Genomic DNA, 17,283 nt, shown 5'->3' with positions numbered 1-17,283 from the left:
CAAGAATCTGAAAGCGGAGTATAAAAGGTTGATTAAAGAGAAAAGACAAAGATTGTAACTCAAAGAGAATTGCCGAAATGAAATCGCTGCTTGAGGCAAACGATTCGTCTAAGTTTTGGTCTTTCTTTAAAAATTTTCGTAGTACTCCACCCAAATCAATCTCTAGTAGCGACTGGTTTGGATATTTCTATTCGCTTTTTAACCCCGAATATAGTATCAATAGTGAGCCCTTTAGTGGTTTGGGGAGGAAATGGAAAAGAAGTGAGCAAGATTATGAACGACGAGACGGCAACTTGTCCAATTAACGACCCTGATGATATAACTAGTGATATAATTGATCAGCCCATAACTGAAGCCGAAATCGTCCAGAATATTAAGTTCTTGAAGAATAACAAATCCCCTGGTATTGATGGCATCCCCGCAGAATTTTTTAAGCAGTGTTTGTCACTTAATCACGCCTCTATTGTGTAAGCTATTTAATAAGATTTCAGTAATGGTACTTTTCCCAAATCATAGTGCGAAGGTATATTTTTTCTAATTTTCAAAAAAAGGGGACAAAGGCCAGCAAAAAAAACTATAGAGGTATCACGTTACTTCCAATAATTGATAAAATATATACAAGAGTTCTTTATAATAGATTACAATTCTTGGAAGAAACTGCTGCCCCTCTCCGAGAGGAGCAAGCCGGGTTTCGAAAAGGCTATAGCACAGTGGACAATATTTTTATATTACACACGCTTATACAAAAATATATTGGTCAAAAGGGGGAGATTTTACTGCGCATTTATAGACTTTGAAAAGGCCTTCGACAGAGTGTATAGAACTGCTACGTTCTACAAATTGGGTAAAGCAGGTCTTAAAGGTAAAATGTTTAGAGCTCTGATGGCAATTTATGCTCAAGTAAAATCTTGTGTACTTGTTAGTGACAATTTGACTGATTTTTTCTATTGTCCATATGGCGTTAGACAGGGATGTATATTGTCACCTTTTTTGTTTTCCTTTTACATTGATGACTTGTATGAAGAGTTTAAGAAAGATGCATGGATAGGCGGGTGTTCGTTGGGTTTAATTGAAATTTCCTTTTTGCTGATGATTTGGTTTTACTAGCAGAAAGTGCTATCAAACTGCAGAGACTTTTAAACCAACTTGAGTTGTATTGTAGAAAATATAAAACAAAAGTCAATTTGGACAAAACTAGTATAGTGGTCTTCAGAAATGGTGGACCACTACGTAAAGTGGTTCTATAGGGGAGAACGGGTGTCAGTCGTGTCATATTTTAAGTATCTAGGCGTTGTGTTTTCTTGCAGTTGCTTATGGAGTAAAGCACAAGAGGTCTTGGCAGACCAAGCCTCGAAAGCTCTTTTTTGCTCTGTACTAAGATTAATTACTTTAGAGACGAAGCTATTGACATATGTTTGAAACTTTTTGAGACAAAGATACTCCCTATTTTGAGTTATGGTTGTGAAATTTGGGGACACATTGAAGGCCGAAATATCGAAACTGTCCATGTAAAATTTTGTAAGAGATTAATAAGACAAAGAAGACATGTCATAGATGCAGCTGCCAGAGGAGAACTTGGGAGATCAACACTCAGATCCATAAGACTGCCCAGAATGGTCAAATATTGGCTGAGGCTCTTAAAAGCGAACTCTGATAGGTACATTTACCATGCATATAATGTACAATACGCAATGGCAGAACATGGTAAAAACTGCTGGGCAAAAAGTCTTAAAAATATTCTTTTCTCGTATAGTTTTGGAGAATGTTGGTTCAACCAGGGAGTAGGGAATGAAGACATGTTTTATTCCCAATTCAAACAGCGTTGTGGAGACATTGACATACAGAATTGGCATGATCTCATAAGTAATTATAGTAGGCTCTCAACATACTCTTTATTAAAACTTCACTATGTATTGAAAGCTATTTTCACATCGCAATGAAACCTATTTTAAAAACTGTACTTACCTCATTTCGAAAAGGAAACTCGCCGGCTACTGCCCTAGCACGTGTATTTGTAGGCATTGTGTTATGATGACCACTAGGGCGAGCTTTCAATTTGTTTGCATTCTATGTATTTTGGTCAGCGGCTAGCATTGATACAGCCTTTAAGCAATAAACAACCTTAACAGACTTTTTTTAAACTACGAATAATTAATTCCTCTTTCAAAATGATGGACTACGTTGAAGTCATGGTCTACTCTTGGAATACCCCTTCTCCTTTGAAAGAACTTAAGGCTGACACAGTTATACCCTATAAATGGTGCTATAATCTTCGAATATGAAAGACTAACATCACAGTTATAGAGAAAAAAGGGTTTCGCCAAAGCACTTTGGAATGTTCATGCCAAATTCCAGATAGACCGATATAGCACACCATGTAATTGTCCTTGTTTTACTTTCATTATCACCTTCGAGTTATGGAATGTACAAACTGCGTGTCAGATCTCGACGACACTAACAGGAAACAACTTCTCAGGCGCAGTCTGTTTTGAGTACCAGTGTCAAATCAGGCAGCAGATATGGCTCTTCACGTCAAAACTTGTCAGTATAAATAAGCGATAATTTTAAATTGAAATGAAAAATGTATACAGGTGTGTTTTTCCTGATACAGTGAAGTGTCTCATCAATGTCGATAGAGGGCGCTGCCTTAGAGGAGCCTTCAGTCATTATGGGGGGTGGGCCGGGGAATGGGGGTCTCTTTTCTAATCCTATGTCATTATAAATCTTATTCCACATTCTATTTAGGCTTTCAATTTTGTCAATGTTGTTTATCGACTTATAACCATTTTCTAACATCCTGGTGCATGCGGAAATCATAATTTTTGTCAGAATCATACCACAGGAACCACCTTGTTGATGAATAACGTGTTGAGGTCTTTACAACGTACGCCTCGAGGGTATAGATGATCTAAATGCGTACAATAAGAATCCTATGTAAGATTTTGGTCGGAACACAAAGAGTGCCCTGCGATTAAGAAGAATGTACCGAAAATATGAATCTATTTACCAATAACGCATTACTGATACGTTTATCTATATCACGAATATATGTCATAAAACTTAATTTTAGGAGGACGTCTATAGAGATTCAGAAAGACTTCACATCGGGAATTTGAACAAACAATGCACAGCTTGGCCTGTAAGCTAACGTTATTGTGTTGTATGTAGAGGCAGTCGGGTATGATGACGTGAGACCTATCACACAATGGAGTAAACATAACTTTCAGATGAAATGCTGAAAGGAATGTCGACTGCACAGCATAGAGGGAGCTGCGCCCAAAGAAGTAACGCAGATTTAAAGTGGCACAAGTAAAGTTATGAATCCCATACAATGTCTCGGGGGATCCATTTTTGCTGTTCGACTAACAATAGGTTATTGTTCGACATTTTGGTTGCAAAGGATGTGCTGTTCATTTGACAGCGGTATGTTGGTACAATAGAGTTCACCCTTTCATTTCTTAAAGGAGGTCAAAGGTGTTACTAGACTCTATTGGAATACCCTCACGCTCGTTCCAATGTCACGTCGAAAGGGAACTAAGACGCAGCAAATACATATCAGTCCATTAACAGCTTGTTGAGGATACCTGCTACCTTGACCTGGGTTACTTTAGAGTTTTGAAAACCTCTGAACTTGAACGGTAAGCACTGACAGTCGATAATTTGCAATCTGGTGTTAATATTTTTGAGAAATGCCAAGTTTTGGAGAGCCCCTCATTCCATTTGTTAAGACAAGACGAGTCGAGTTGGTTCAAAGCTTCAATCATAATATTAAATTTGTCGAAGCCAATTACATGTAAAACGTGATATCGGCAAACTTTTCGAGTTTAAGGCTCCTATAATACCCAATATGTATAACATCAATTTCCTTAGCAACAACTCAATTCATAAGGCAAGTTTTTAGAGAATCGATTCAAAAGTATGTCTGTCCATCCAATTAAACTGGTACATGGGAAGATGAGACAGTTTAATTCTGATAGTCTTCACTCATTTTGAAAGCAACATTGTGGCCAATGCAGGCACTGGCGTCTTCCTCCTGTTTAGGAATTGTCATTTCTTTCATAAACCTGGTTAAATCTTTTACTTAGTCTGTCCTCTTTCCTTTAGCCTTTCGTCGATTTTGCTTATCATGCGTGACTTTCTCTTCTTTCCTGCTTTGCAAGCATCTAATGTATCTTTGTATCGTTCAGACAATTTCTCAAGTTTCCCCAGCAAATTGTCACATTGCTGTTACTTACTTCTTTCACGATCCAGATATGAAATGTTCATTTGGTTCTTGAACACATACTGTCGGCATTTTAATGAGGCAGAGAGTGTACAACTTGGAAATCACGGTATCATTATATTGCAACGTTGAATTGTTAGATTCCCCTGCACATATACTCCATCACAACCACTCAGTGTCGGGAATAACTCAGTGGCTGGTATTGCATGCACAACATATTTTCAAGGGCACAGTAAAATTCAACATAGGGGAGGATAGTGACGGATGACCCCTGATTTTAGTCTTGATTTTGTAAGAAAATCATAGAAAGTTTCATTGAGGAAAGTTTGTGCGAAAGTTTAAGTTATTCACTTTCTAGGCGCAAACTGCCTTAAACACACCCCGGGGCTCAACTGTCATACTTTTTCCAGGAGCTTAAATCGTTCGACATTGAATTGAAGATGACGAATCTCAAGACATTTGATCTGCTATTGTTCATACTGGTTGCCGTCTACTAAATGGTTTGCTCCGGCCAGCCAACGGTTACCACCGATCGCCATGAACTTTGTTCAAATGATGATGATCGTATCAGGCATATTGAGTCATCTGTGAACGCAATGTTAGAGATGTCGAAAGTCTTAACAGCTAATTTTGAGCCAGGTTGATTTGATTACTTTGATTACATGATGTAGATGCTAAGAATGTACGAGTATTATTTTCACTTGAATACTATCGCTGTGTGTTGACTTCGACGCGTTCAAGGTCGACTAAACAAGCACACAGGTGGACTAGAAGTATGGATAGTGGGACGTTACAACATACTACTACATGTACTATTATTTTACATGTCCACCAATAACAATAGTCCTCGTAACGTCGTGAAATCGTCAAATACATAAATTCATCACTGACTATGACCATCATTAATAGATAAATTCATGTTTGCAAAGATTTCTTTGATTTACTTGATGTATCTTGTTGTGTAAATCGGGTAACGATGCTTTTATATCAACAATTTTGAAAATCCTTTATGTACCAGAATGTTGACACATAGATTCTGGGTCATTGTACAAGCAATGTCAGCAGATCGTAACATGAACAATTCAAATGCAAAGCTCATGAAGGTAAGGTGGACCGAGTATTTTAGGAGGAAATGTCCTCATATCATTGATTTTAAAACGAGAGAAATCCTCCTTACAAATGGACATGGTATTTTAAAAGTGCTAAGATGTTTTATATATGTTGCGGACAAAGGAATTACTACTTCTACGTTCAACTAAAACTTTTAAATACTTTCAATTGTAACAGCTGCAAGGGATTGTTACGATGTTCTCCATTACGGTCGTCTACCAGCGGGATCTACAGAATACAGCCTACGAATAGCGTGGCGTTTGACATTTACTGTGACATGGAAACGGACAACGGCGGATGGACGGTAAATGTTTGTCTTATTCTGGTTAGAAGAGTCAGACAACGTGGCATGGGAGAAGATTTATGTCGAAGTTGGAGTTTTCACTTAGGTCCTTAGGTCCTGCTGTCGGATTTTCCGAATTAAAAATCTGCGGACTAATGATTGATTACAATATTTTCACCAGAGAAGGAGCGTGTAGACTTTTTGAAGAACAGAATGCATATATTCTGAAAAAGTACAATCCTTGAAAAAAAATTTGCATATCACTATTCTCACCGTTCCTTCCAAGATACTGGCATACAGAAATAACCGGACCATCACGTGTTCATTTTATGTTCGCTGCAGATTTTTCATGCTTTTCAAGTTTTCACGTATACGGTGTTTTAAAATTTACGTTTAAACTTTATTTGTTTGAATCTGTATTAAAGGTTTTCCAAAAGCGACAAGATGGTACTGTTGATTTTTACCGCAACTGTTTTGACTGTAGATATGGCTTCGGTGACCTTACTGGAGAATTCTGGCTCGGAAACAACAAAATATTCTCATCACCAACCAAGGCCGACAATATGAGCTTAGAATTGAACTTGAAGACTGGCGAACTTGACAAAATAGACTGAGTATTGGTTCCTATCGTGGGAATGCAGGTAATGACTACTTTCGTCCTAGGTTATATGTAACATCAATTTTTCCCGTGGTCGATATGCCCGCCACTGTAACCTAGTGAGTATTTAGGTTACAGTGGTTGGCATATCGTCTACGGGGTCGATAGATCGAGCCAAAAATCGATCTATTTAGCAGATTACCCAGCTAAAGAGTGCCTGTGTAGTGGCCGTTTGTTTTTAAAATCTCTCCTCTAACGATAGCAACGATATTTTTCAATCTAGGGCCTAAAAAGATTGGACCTTTTCAACTTACTTTATCAAATATTGAAGTATTGATATATTATCACAAAAGCACTTAAAGTTCTGTAAAGACAGAACTTTTATATATCAAACGTTTGAAATTTGGACTAAAAATAAAAAAAATTGTCAGTGACTCCAGTACGAATACGAATACGAAAACGAATACGAAACGAATACGAAAATAACTTCAGCATCGTGAAATACACATGGAAAATCGGGATACCAAGACCCCCTAACTTTTTTTATTTTGTCCACCCACTCCACAAAGTTTGTGTGGTAGCGACCCATATTACAGTACCCTTTCCCTTTTAATTACCCCTAGCTATTTTTTTATCTTGGATGACCCCCCCCCCTCTTTTTTTTTAACCCCAGCGATTATTTTTTCTGGATCCTTACAAATATTTAAATAATTTTGAAACAATCAGCGCGCCGTAGTTTTGCATTGTGTTGTATAGTGATTGCTGAATTGAATATTAGATGTAAACTAATCTACAGGCATGTTAAGATTTTAACTTCTGAATATTTCAGCAAAGAGTTGTTTGTGTAGAATTTAATAAGTGTTTTTACTGTTCTTCATAATATATGAATGGAGTAGGGAGGGAGGGGAGAAATCCATCGTTTCATGATCAAGATTATATTATTAACTTTTCTAAAATGCCGAACATATGCTCCTTTTTCTAGGAGATAGCCTTGATCATCACGCAGGCTGCTATTTCTCCACCAAAGATAGGGATAATGACCTTGGTCCACGGAATTGCGCTGGATTATACACTGGTGCTTAGTGGTACCACAGTGGATAAAGGGACTGTGGTGGTACAATACCTGTCACGTATCTAACCTCAATGGTCAATACCTAGGTGGACAGACGGGTACCTACGGCAAAGGAGTAGTATGGAATACATGGCACGGATTTATTACTCTTTGAGGCGCTCTGAGATGAAAATACGACCGCTGTCCTAAGGACGAAATCTCACACGTCTGAAAGACTGCGGTGTTTCCTGTTGAGGCAATTTATCGTTTTTTGTACAAAGTGTAGTGAATGCATAATAACTATTGAGCCAATCACGTTCCCTCTGTTTTTACTTGAACCAACAGCGCAGCATTCTATCCTCCGTGACGTTCTGTCAAAGCAAATAGTTAATTCTGGGATTTTTGTAGCTAAATTGCCTGAGTTTTATCGCTGTATTCTTGAAGCATGGAACTTAATTCCAGTCAAAAGAGAACATAGTTTCTCTGAAAATATTGTATGGAATTCTTTGTAGAGAATTTTCATCTCTTCGAGACGTCGTATAGATATAGTGATTCTAGGAGATGTTGTAAAGCTAAAGAAGCTGCATACAAAGCAGGTTTATAAGTTCTTGATTAACAGCGTGTCACACCCAGCAAAAATGTTCAGCTGGAAGAAAGATCTTGTGCAAGCAGTAAATTGGAGCAAGATATGGGTTTTGGCACACAAGATTACAGACGAAAACAAATTAAAAGAATTTAACTGGAAATTTTTACATAAAAGATGTGTAAACAATTTAAAACTTTATCAGTGGAAGATAAAAGACAATTCTTTGTGTGACTATTGTAACAGTGTAGACACTACACAGCATCGTTTCTTTGAATGTACAGAAGCTAAGAAAGTTTGGAAATTTGTTGAAGACATCATTCAGATTGCCTGTGGAACACATGTACCTTTGTTATTTAAGTGTATTGTAATAGGAATCGATATCAATGCAACTGTAAATAGCTATGTAAATCTTATTATTTTGATTGCCAAATGGTCAATTCATAAATTTCGATGTATTATTCCAAAAAGATCAAGCATTGAAGGAATCTTACGCCAGGAGCTTAAGCTAAGAGGGATCGACCTCGACGATTCTGCAATGTAATCTGTTTTATGTTCTGAATTTGTTTTGTTCTAATGTAATAAAGTTTTTTGATGTTAAAAAAATCACGGTCCCTGCATAGGAGGTACCGTGATCTAATGTCACTAAAACGTAACGGCTATTCCCCGAATATTTTCATCCTCTGAATTATTTTTACTTTTTATGTAAATGCAAGTATTATACGCTTTATTAACATCTTGCCGGCTTATAAAAGCATTTGTGTCATAAATTATGCCAGTGGAGATAACTTTAAGATGCACGCCAGATGTTCAACCAAGACCTGATGTTTGTCAGTGTTCACTCTGTACCGTCTGATACTGAAGTGTCACTTGGCGCACGAGTTATTGGAACACTAAATTAGGTAATTACCCAGCAACTTGGCTGTGTACTTTGCTATTTGACCTGGCGTTTACCTAAACAAGAGTCTGTTTTATGGTCTGAAGACTGATAAGATATCCACCACACTCAGCAGCAGCTCCTCCACATGCTCCACTGTCTATCTTTTGTATTACGAATTCTGACCTAGTGTTATCGATTATGGATTGGTATGATTGCGATTATTTTACGTAGCCTTACACTCTGTTTTTTTTGGGGGGGAGGGGGAGGAGGACGATATTTCAAATGCGCTTTCAGTCCACGAAAATCAATCTTTGTGAAGCTGCAAAATTTTACAAAAGCGAGCTCAGTAGTATACAAAATGGGGGTCCCAGGATTATAGTGAGAACACCCCTTATTAAGCCTCCATTTCACCCAGGAGGCTCACAACACGCAACTCTCGCCAAGACACGCAACTCTTGCCAAAAATGGGGGACAAAGAAACAGTGAAATTCCCCTGTGTAAACCTCTATGTCATCAAGGAGGACTCCAAACACCGTTTAGGTGGGGTCCACACCCCTCCCACTATCATACCTAATGTGTATACTTATAGGTAATATATTCTTTATAAAATGGCTCACTTATCGCATTTTAATCTTTAATCTAAAATATTAAGCCTGGGCACACATGCGAACAGGTAAAATTCACTTAGAGAAATGAGAACACTTGGTAGGAACACATCTGTCGAGAGGAGAACCATACCGAGAAGAGCATTATCCACCCTTGGCCTATGGGAGATACGAACGGGCAAGCTGGAATTCCGTGAGGCGAGGAGGAGCTACGGACACGCACAATACAAAAAGATTCAGCAAGGAGAGGAGGCTCCCCTTCTATCGAGCCCCCTCCATTTCTTTCTGGAGGCTCGAGCAGGACAGTAGTTGCAAGATTCTTGACGATTCAAGTTCCCAGCTCTTCTTATCTCACAAAGAATACAAGCTCTAGGTGGGTGAGAAACAGTTCTACATTTTAGTCCATCTACGGTATTTACCTGGGCAGTTTCACAAACTCTGTAGGCTCCAATGGCACTATTTCCTAGCTTGTTGATATTTACAGGACATTACGGATATGTAAGTCCATATAAGCGGCAGGGTCGGCTTTTTATACTGCAAACCACTTCTACTACCAGAAGGCTACAAACGGTTTCTACAACCAGGTGTCAACGAGCGACAGCCAGAGCGGCGGCAACAGGATAGCAGTGTACGTACATGGGAAGCCGAGAACATCGATACTTCTTGCTCCAACAACCATAGAACCCACAGCAAAGAGTGTATGTTTGAAAACAAGGCACGCAAGAGACTGGAGACCCATGTACAACCAAAGAGCAAGATACCAGAGACCCACACGTACCCAAAGAGAAAGAAACTTGGCAGGCACCTACACAGGATATTGACACCACACAAGAACATGAAGACCTGTTGCTGCTGCCAAGACGGTTTCTGTCAAGCAAAGCATTGTGGAACATCGAAAACGAAGACAACTTGTGCTTGTACTGGTGTATTCAAACTGCCACGAAATTGCAAAACCTCAACCTGTTGTCATCAACTGGGCAACATAAACCCCTGCTCGTGTATAAGCCCACAATTTTTGAACAAGCTGTGCATCTGTGTGTAAGTCCTTACCCCATTCAGCTCAAAAATTGAATTTAAAAAATCGACGATAGTATGGCTCTATTGATCGGATATGAGAAGTTGCGGCTTATTTACCAATTATCAATTTGGAAGATGTCTTTTACTGACCGTGCAGTAATGGCAGAAATACTAGTGTGTGTGTAAAGATTAGGATTAAAATGTTTCTAATAAGGGATTTGCAAGGGGATAGGAGACTGTTATAAATCATTATAGTCTGGTCGGTAAAATCACTTTTCAGACCAAAGAATCTGGTTAAAGGTTTTAAACAGTGCAACATTGGAGTTATATAGATATTATTACCGACAGGCACTGTGTGGTCATGAGCATTTATAATCTACTGGAGCAAGGTTGTTGAAAATTCACTGTATTACTTACTTGCCCTTTTAAAGTGATAGAGAATTTGAAAATCCTCATTTTGATGAATGGTTTTAATCAACGTTGTGTCTTGTTAGTCAAACTGACAGCAAAATATTGTAAAATACTTCAGATCGTTTAAGAAAACATGAATTGCGTTCATGGAAGGCAGTTTCCCTAACAACCTCTTCACGTTTTGCTGTTCTTAAACTTCTCACAATCCTTCACAACTAGAGTGAATATGAAATTTTCACATCTTCTAATCTTCGTCAATTTTAGTGGGTAAAGGAGACCCCAATTTTGGCGAAGGCGCGAGAAGAGTTTTGCTGACCTACAAACCGTCAAAATAGGAGAACAAAAAAAAAACGAAAGATAAATGAAACTTACTGGGTGGTGGCGGATCTCGAAATCGAGGCTACATCCGTATTTGACGTCACACGTATACGCCGACACAGGAAAACACCCTCGCGTATAATCGTGACACTTACCGGTGAAACAGATAACCCCCTGGGGTGGAAAGTAATCGTCTGCCAACATGACCGACCTCTTCAGGTCTGCTCTTGGTTACCTTAGTGGAGGACAGGGCGAGAAAAACAATGATTTTGTTGGCCAGTTGGTCGAATTAGGTGATCACAAACTGAGGGTCAGGCGGGTGATTGCAGAAGGTTCGTGAACACACAGATCTACACGTTCTGTCGCCTGTAATTTTGGTTTTCATGAGCGTTCCTCCCCCTTACCTTCGTTTCTTTCGTTGTATCATATCATAGGTGGTTTTGCCTTTGTCTTTGTGGCCCAGGATGTGTCAAATGGTAAGGAATATGCTCTGAAGGTAAGTACTCATCCCTCGTGTTCACGCATTAACTCCAACCGTCATCAGAAGATCACAACATTCACAAGCAGACATTATTTCTCAATGGTATTCGGTCTTTGTCTTGTCTCTCTCTCTTTGTATTCAGTATTATACTCCACCTCGACAGAAATCTGAGAAGGTTTATAAATTGGTACTTTAATTTTTGGAAAGTCAGTCTAATTTACCGAGATCGGAGGACAAACTGAATTCGTAATCACTATTTTTTCATCAAGGGCAACTTCCTCCTCTGCTGAAAATTATTGTAAATGTAGCTTGACAGTGGACCAATTTAGAGCCAATTCTTACTGGGAAACGTGGATCTTCAGAAAGGAAGATTAAACATCAGTGTCAATTTTGAGTAGTGGTTTTGAGAAAATTCAACAGGTTCATTTGTAATTTCGGAAGACACATGATGTTTTCAGTGTTCGAATTTGCACTTAAACCGCGAATACAAAACAAACTTTGAATTTGTCTGCAAGAAATATCTGTAGTGCTATTTCGATACATAGATATAACATACCAAGACTTACTTACATGCACAGTTAGCAAAACAGTCATTAACATCATTCCACACGATTTGTATGCTTAGGGACCGTCTCAGATTGTCGCAGAAGTTCAAAAAGCGAAATTTATTCGTTAGGGGGGGGAGGGGGTTTGACCTCCATTCAATTAGTGAACTTCACTTTCGCACTTTATTTTGTGATCACAAGTTTTCGTATTTATTTTAAATTAAAGAAAAACTGCACACTTGTGCCAACAAATTTGTAACCGTTTCCATCTCGTTTGTGCCCCAAACACAATTTACCAATACTAACATTGTATCCCAAACCTTTCACTCATCAAATTCAACAAAGACAAAAGTATCATTTTTAAATGTGCTATTTATACGCGTATGCTCTAACCACTTGATGTCTTTATTCTCACATGTTATGCATCTGGTCATTGTCGTTTTAATAAGCTTATGATTGAACTTTCCTGGTCCCCCTTGTCAAAGTTTCTCGCTTATACCGCTCCTACCAAGTACAAATTGCGTGTTCGCAGAGACAAAGAACAGATGCAAAAAGAGAAAGTAAAATAAAATGAAACTTTTATGCGGTAAAATGCCCTGTTAGTACTCAAATCTGATCGATTACTTTAATTGTAATGTGGCAAGGGGAATGCGTCTTTAGTAGCTATAGCAAAATGCAACATTGTACCCTCAGGCAGACATAAACATTTCGCACTTTTGAAGTTTCGTTTAGGGGAAGGGGGGAGGGGGTTTGATCAAAACGAATTAATTTCGTTTCTTGAACTTCTGCGACAATCTGAGACGGTCCCTTAGGTGTTTCTGGTCACAAAGTCTCTTGTTGTTGGGAATGGGCCAGTATGTCCAGTCCGAGTTGTCATCAACATTTATTGTTATGTCATTAGATTTCTTTATGGCTCTACATATGGCAGCACCTATACCCAACACTTATACTTTTATACATGTTAAAAATTATGTATACCATGAATTCATGGTGCTTGAAAATGTTAACTAGTAAAAGTGAGTTGTTAGCTTGTTAGTTGTTTATTGCGGTTGAAGCATCTCCTTTCTACATCCAAGGCTTGGTTCTTCCTCAAATAACACACTACCTTTATGTGTCATTCTGACGTCCTTTTTTAACTGCATCATGAATCATCCGTGTTGTATTGAAAATGTATGTAAGACTGTAGAAGAGTTATGATTTGCATGTGTCAATGAATTCAGTGAGTCTACGTCAATAGTGCTATCAGGCAAATTAGCACAGTCCCTCGTGGTTAGTTACACTTATTAATTTATAGAAACTGCATGTGAGGTTATGCACATCATTGTCTGATTATTTTGAATGTCAGTTAATGGGAAATATCTCCTCACAACAAATCTTACGTATGATGGTTTCAAATCGTTCAGAGCACAATATTTTCACCAATATACCATCTATAACTTACATCAGTCAATCTCATATTATGCATTGCTGTGTCACTATTCAAACAAATTCAACTTGTCTGATACGTGGCGTGTGTATTGCCCTTATCTGGTGATCTGCTAGGGGTGTTGTGTTGACAAGTTGGCAGTTTGGTTTGTTGGTATGAGGTGTAGATGTCATTACAGTTTGAAATTCCTTTCAGGGTAGACTATACGAACAAAATATAAATATAATGGCATGCTTTTGTACATCATCAACGTATACATATATATATATATATATATATATATATATATATATATATATATATATATATATATATAATATAATAAATACAGTATGAACAAAATATAAATATATGGCATGCTTTTGTACATCATCAACGTATATATATGTATATATATATTATATATATATATATATATATATATATATATATATATATATATCCATGTAAACATAGAGACAAGTTTCTCATTATGCAATAAAGAGAGTGTTCATCTGCTCTCAAGTACTTTGCATGTAATTTGAGATGTTAATCATCTCTCAATTACTTGTAGGGTTCAGATCATAAAACTTTCATATGATGATCCAAATATCTCCCAATTTTCTTCTCTGTTTTCCAAATTACTAGTACTCCAATTTTACATATTTATCTTTGCAGAGATTACTTGCCAGTGATGAAGAGAAGTCCAAAGCTGTTATTCAAGAAATTACTATACTTGTATCCTTTGCTTGGTAATCACACCATGTCTTGGTTGGCCAGTTACAGCTTAATGTTAAATAAAATAAACTGGACTTTACAATTACTACATTGAGAACTGGTAACAACATTAGTAAATATAAATACACAACTTATGTACACAACACTATGTTTAGAGCATCGACTTATTGTACGATGCAAAAACCAATCCGTGTTGTCCAAGTATTGTAATTGTATAGATGTTGCAACGACTGTAGCAGATGATGAATAACTGAATACTTGCTTTTTGTACAGCACTTTCTATCATTGTATCAATGTCTTCATGGAGCCACACAGAATGTCTTCATACAGCCCCATAGGCCGAGAGGAATCGGTGTCTCTGAATAATCTTTCCAGATTGTGTCGAGAACAATTCATCATTGAACAGAAAAGACCAGTAATGTTTCATAGTACTGTTTTAAGGCACCAGTCAAATGTAATCAGGCCATTTGATGATTATCGTCAGTTTACAGGGTCAGCAGCTGTAACTTTTGATGATTTTTCACTATTTTCATTTGGTATGCCAATTGTAAGTTTTTATTCTACTCCCCAAGGCGTAGTGAAAGACATACTATTTAGCTTGTGAACACTGTCTATACATGTATAATGCATTGTTATTGTTTGCATTTCAATTCTGGTCCGGATCAGAATTCACTTGTCAACAATGCAATTTACACATGTACAGGCTGAGTTGACAAGCCCAATAGTGTTTATCTCAACATATTCTGTAGTTGACATTAAAAACAAAAATAGTGAAAAAAATAATCAAAAGTTACTGCTACTTTCCCTGTAATAGAGATAGAAATAAGAAGAGGGCAGCTTAGCAGTAAACAAACGTATTATTTATTTATTCACTTATTTATTATTTATTTATTTATTTCCTGTTTATTTGTTTACCTTACTAAGTCGTTCAATGAACACTTTCAATCAAATCAAATCGTCTTTTGAAAGAGAATAGTTTGTGTTTTTGACTACCAATTTTAATCACCTATGTGATCATTAATCAGCAAAAAAAACTAGCTGAAGATAGTGCTATAATGCTATGTTTTGTGGTGTTATAGTGTTCAGTATTATGATTCCAGGACAAGAAACGACACTTCCTCACAAACAATACCTCATTGAAAGTTAGCAAGCTATCTCTTTAATTTTATTTTTGGAAAAATTGCATTGTACGTGTTCCATTCAGTTTCCTTGATAAGTGTAAATCAGAAAAAGCTATCTCCACATCCCAATGTGATCCACTTCTACCAGGCAGCATCCATTGGCAAAGATGATTCCGACCATGGCCAGGCAGAATTCCTAATTCTCACAGAATTGTGTACAGGTAAGTTTAAGTTATCATTCTCAAAGTTCACTTTGAAGTGTTTTATTCCCATTGTAATTTCTGTCGTAAAATTCTGAATAATAAAAATCTGGCTATACCATTCCTGCCAATCGCTTCCCTATCTGCCAAGTCAGTAAAGAGTAGTATTTAGCCAAAACCTATTTTCACCATCTTTGCTTGGTCTGTTATGACAGGTTTTGTCCATAAAAATCAGCATCTATGTTTTCAAGGCCTTCAAAATTTTTTGCTAAAATGCATCAAAGGGGACATTTTGTGTTTCAGTGGTTTTAAGGCGATACCGAAGGATTCAAAGCGCGCGTTGGTTGCTATCGCTGCAACATTCCAAACGTGCACTTTTGCACGTGCAAAATCTTACCGTTCCATTGTTTTCTATGGATTTTTGATTCCTGATATTTTGAAAATGCTCAGAAACTTTCAACTCGCTCAATTGTGAGCCAATTTAGCTGATTTTTGGTAGGATTATTGAAGTCAAAGTTGAGAATATAGATAAGCATGCGTTTCTAAAAATTCCGGACCGTTTATGAGATATCGCCATTATACCCTTCAAAATTTCACAAAATGACACAGTAGATATTTTCCTGTTCAAAAATCGTTTGTACTCAAACAGATAACCTAATCCATGCTAGGGGCTCTAAACAGGTATCTCATGTGTTACATTCTGAAAGTTTGGAAAATTTGGTGCAAATTTGTAGGAGCTGAAACGTTTTAAAATAGAGCTGTGAAAATTTGTATATGTGTGATGTCACTGACCAATCGCCTGACAAACCTGCATCTTTGGAATTGTATGGTTCTGTAAATCTTTATTATGCAAAGAAAACCATGAAAACTTTGCATTTTGATTGATTTTGGATCAGAACTGTTCATAAAGATTATCATTTGATAAACCATCTGCATGTTTCTGACAGTGTGTTCATGTGACTAGGCAAAGTGTAACTCCAAGACACCTCGTAGTGGGAGAAAATTTCCTTTCACACTTTTGCAAGTCCATTTTCTATCCTCTCATCACTATGCAAAAAGTACTGTGTAGCAATTTTAAAGAGATTGCAGAGCTTAGCCATGATTAGTATGGTTATGGCTGTCATCATCTGTCAGCTTGATTACATAACAAGAGAGACATTTCAATTTCTGTATAATCAACACAATTATGGTCTGCTCTCTCTAAAGACAGTTTCAGTATGTATGTGTTGTCGTATTTTAGTTTAATAATGAAGTATCTGTACCATCATAAATGTGCAGTGTCTCTTCAAATTTTTAAGCTTGCCCAACTAGTGTCACTTGAGAAATTTGAAGCATATTCTGTGACAGCTGGAGAAATGCTGAACTACACAATCCATCTATGTGTTGGTATGTGCCCCAGTGTTGAGAATATATCAAGTTGGTAAATTCAGAATCGTGAGGAGTCGGCCTCTCTTTGTAGAATTTCCTCAATCATTGCAGACACCATGGTTGTGAAAAGCACTGATTGCAATTTCAGGTTTGTTACTAAATATAGCTGCACGTGTGCGACTTTGGACACTACTGCATGAAATTCAGACAAATTTTATTGTTGCGTGTGCGGCCGTTGTTTGCAACTTGTAGTCTGAGCCATGAATTCCTGTAACCAGTATCCTTAGTAATGCTAGCAGGTTTTATTTTCAACATTCTTATGGAAAATGCAGGGAAATATTTATTTT

The 17,283-nt window shown here is 37.5% G+C and overlaps 1 protein-coding gene across 1 annotated transcript in view; it reads left to right on the top strand.

Moving 5' to 3' along the window:
* Window positions 1-11,166: 11,166 nt before the first annotated feature.
* The window catches only part of LOC139138980 (cyclin-G-associated kinase-like), a 35,343-nt gene continuing 29,226 nt past the window's right edge, over window positions 11,167-17,283 (top strand). The window contains exons 1-4 of the mRNA XM_070707637.1: window positions 11,167-11,410; window positions 11,513-11,574; window positions 14,188-14,247; window positions 15,475-15,589. Of these exons, the coding sequence (XP_070563738.1) occupies window positions 11,281-11,410; window positions 11,513-11,574; window positions 14,188-14,247; window positions 15,475-15,589 (367 nt within the window). The 5' untranslated portion in view covers window positions 11,167-11,280. The remainder of the gene's footprint in view (window positions 11,411-11,512; window positions 11,575-14,187; window positions 14,248-15,474; window positions 15,590-17,283) is intronic.

The sequence above is a fragment of the Ptychodera flava genome, chromosome 8 (genome assembly GCF_041260155.1).
Source record: "Ptychodera flava strain L36383 chromosome 8, AS_Pfla_20210202, whole genome shotgun sequence".
Classification (NCBI taxonomy): Eukaryota; Metazoa; Hemichordata; class Enteropneusta; family Ptychoderidae; genus Ptychodera; species Ptychodera flava.
Note: the sequence above shows the minus strand (reverse complement) of the source record. Positions and strands in the feature narration are given on the sequence as shown.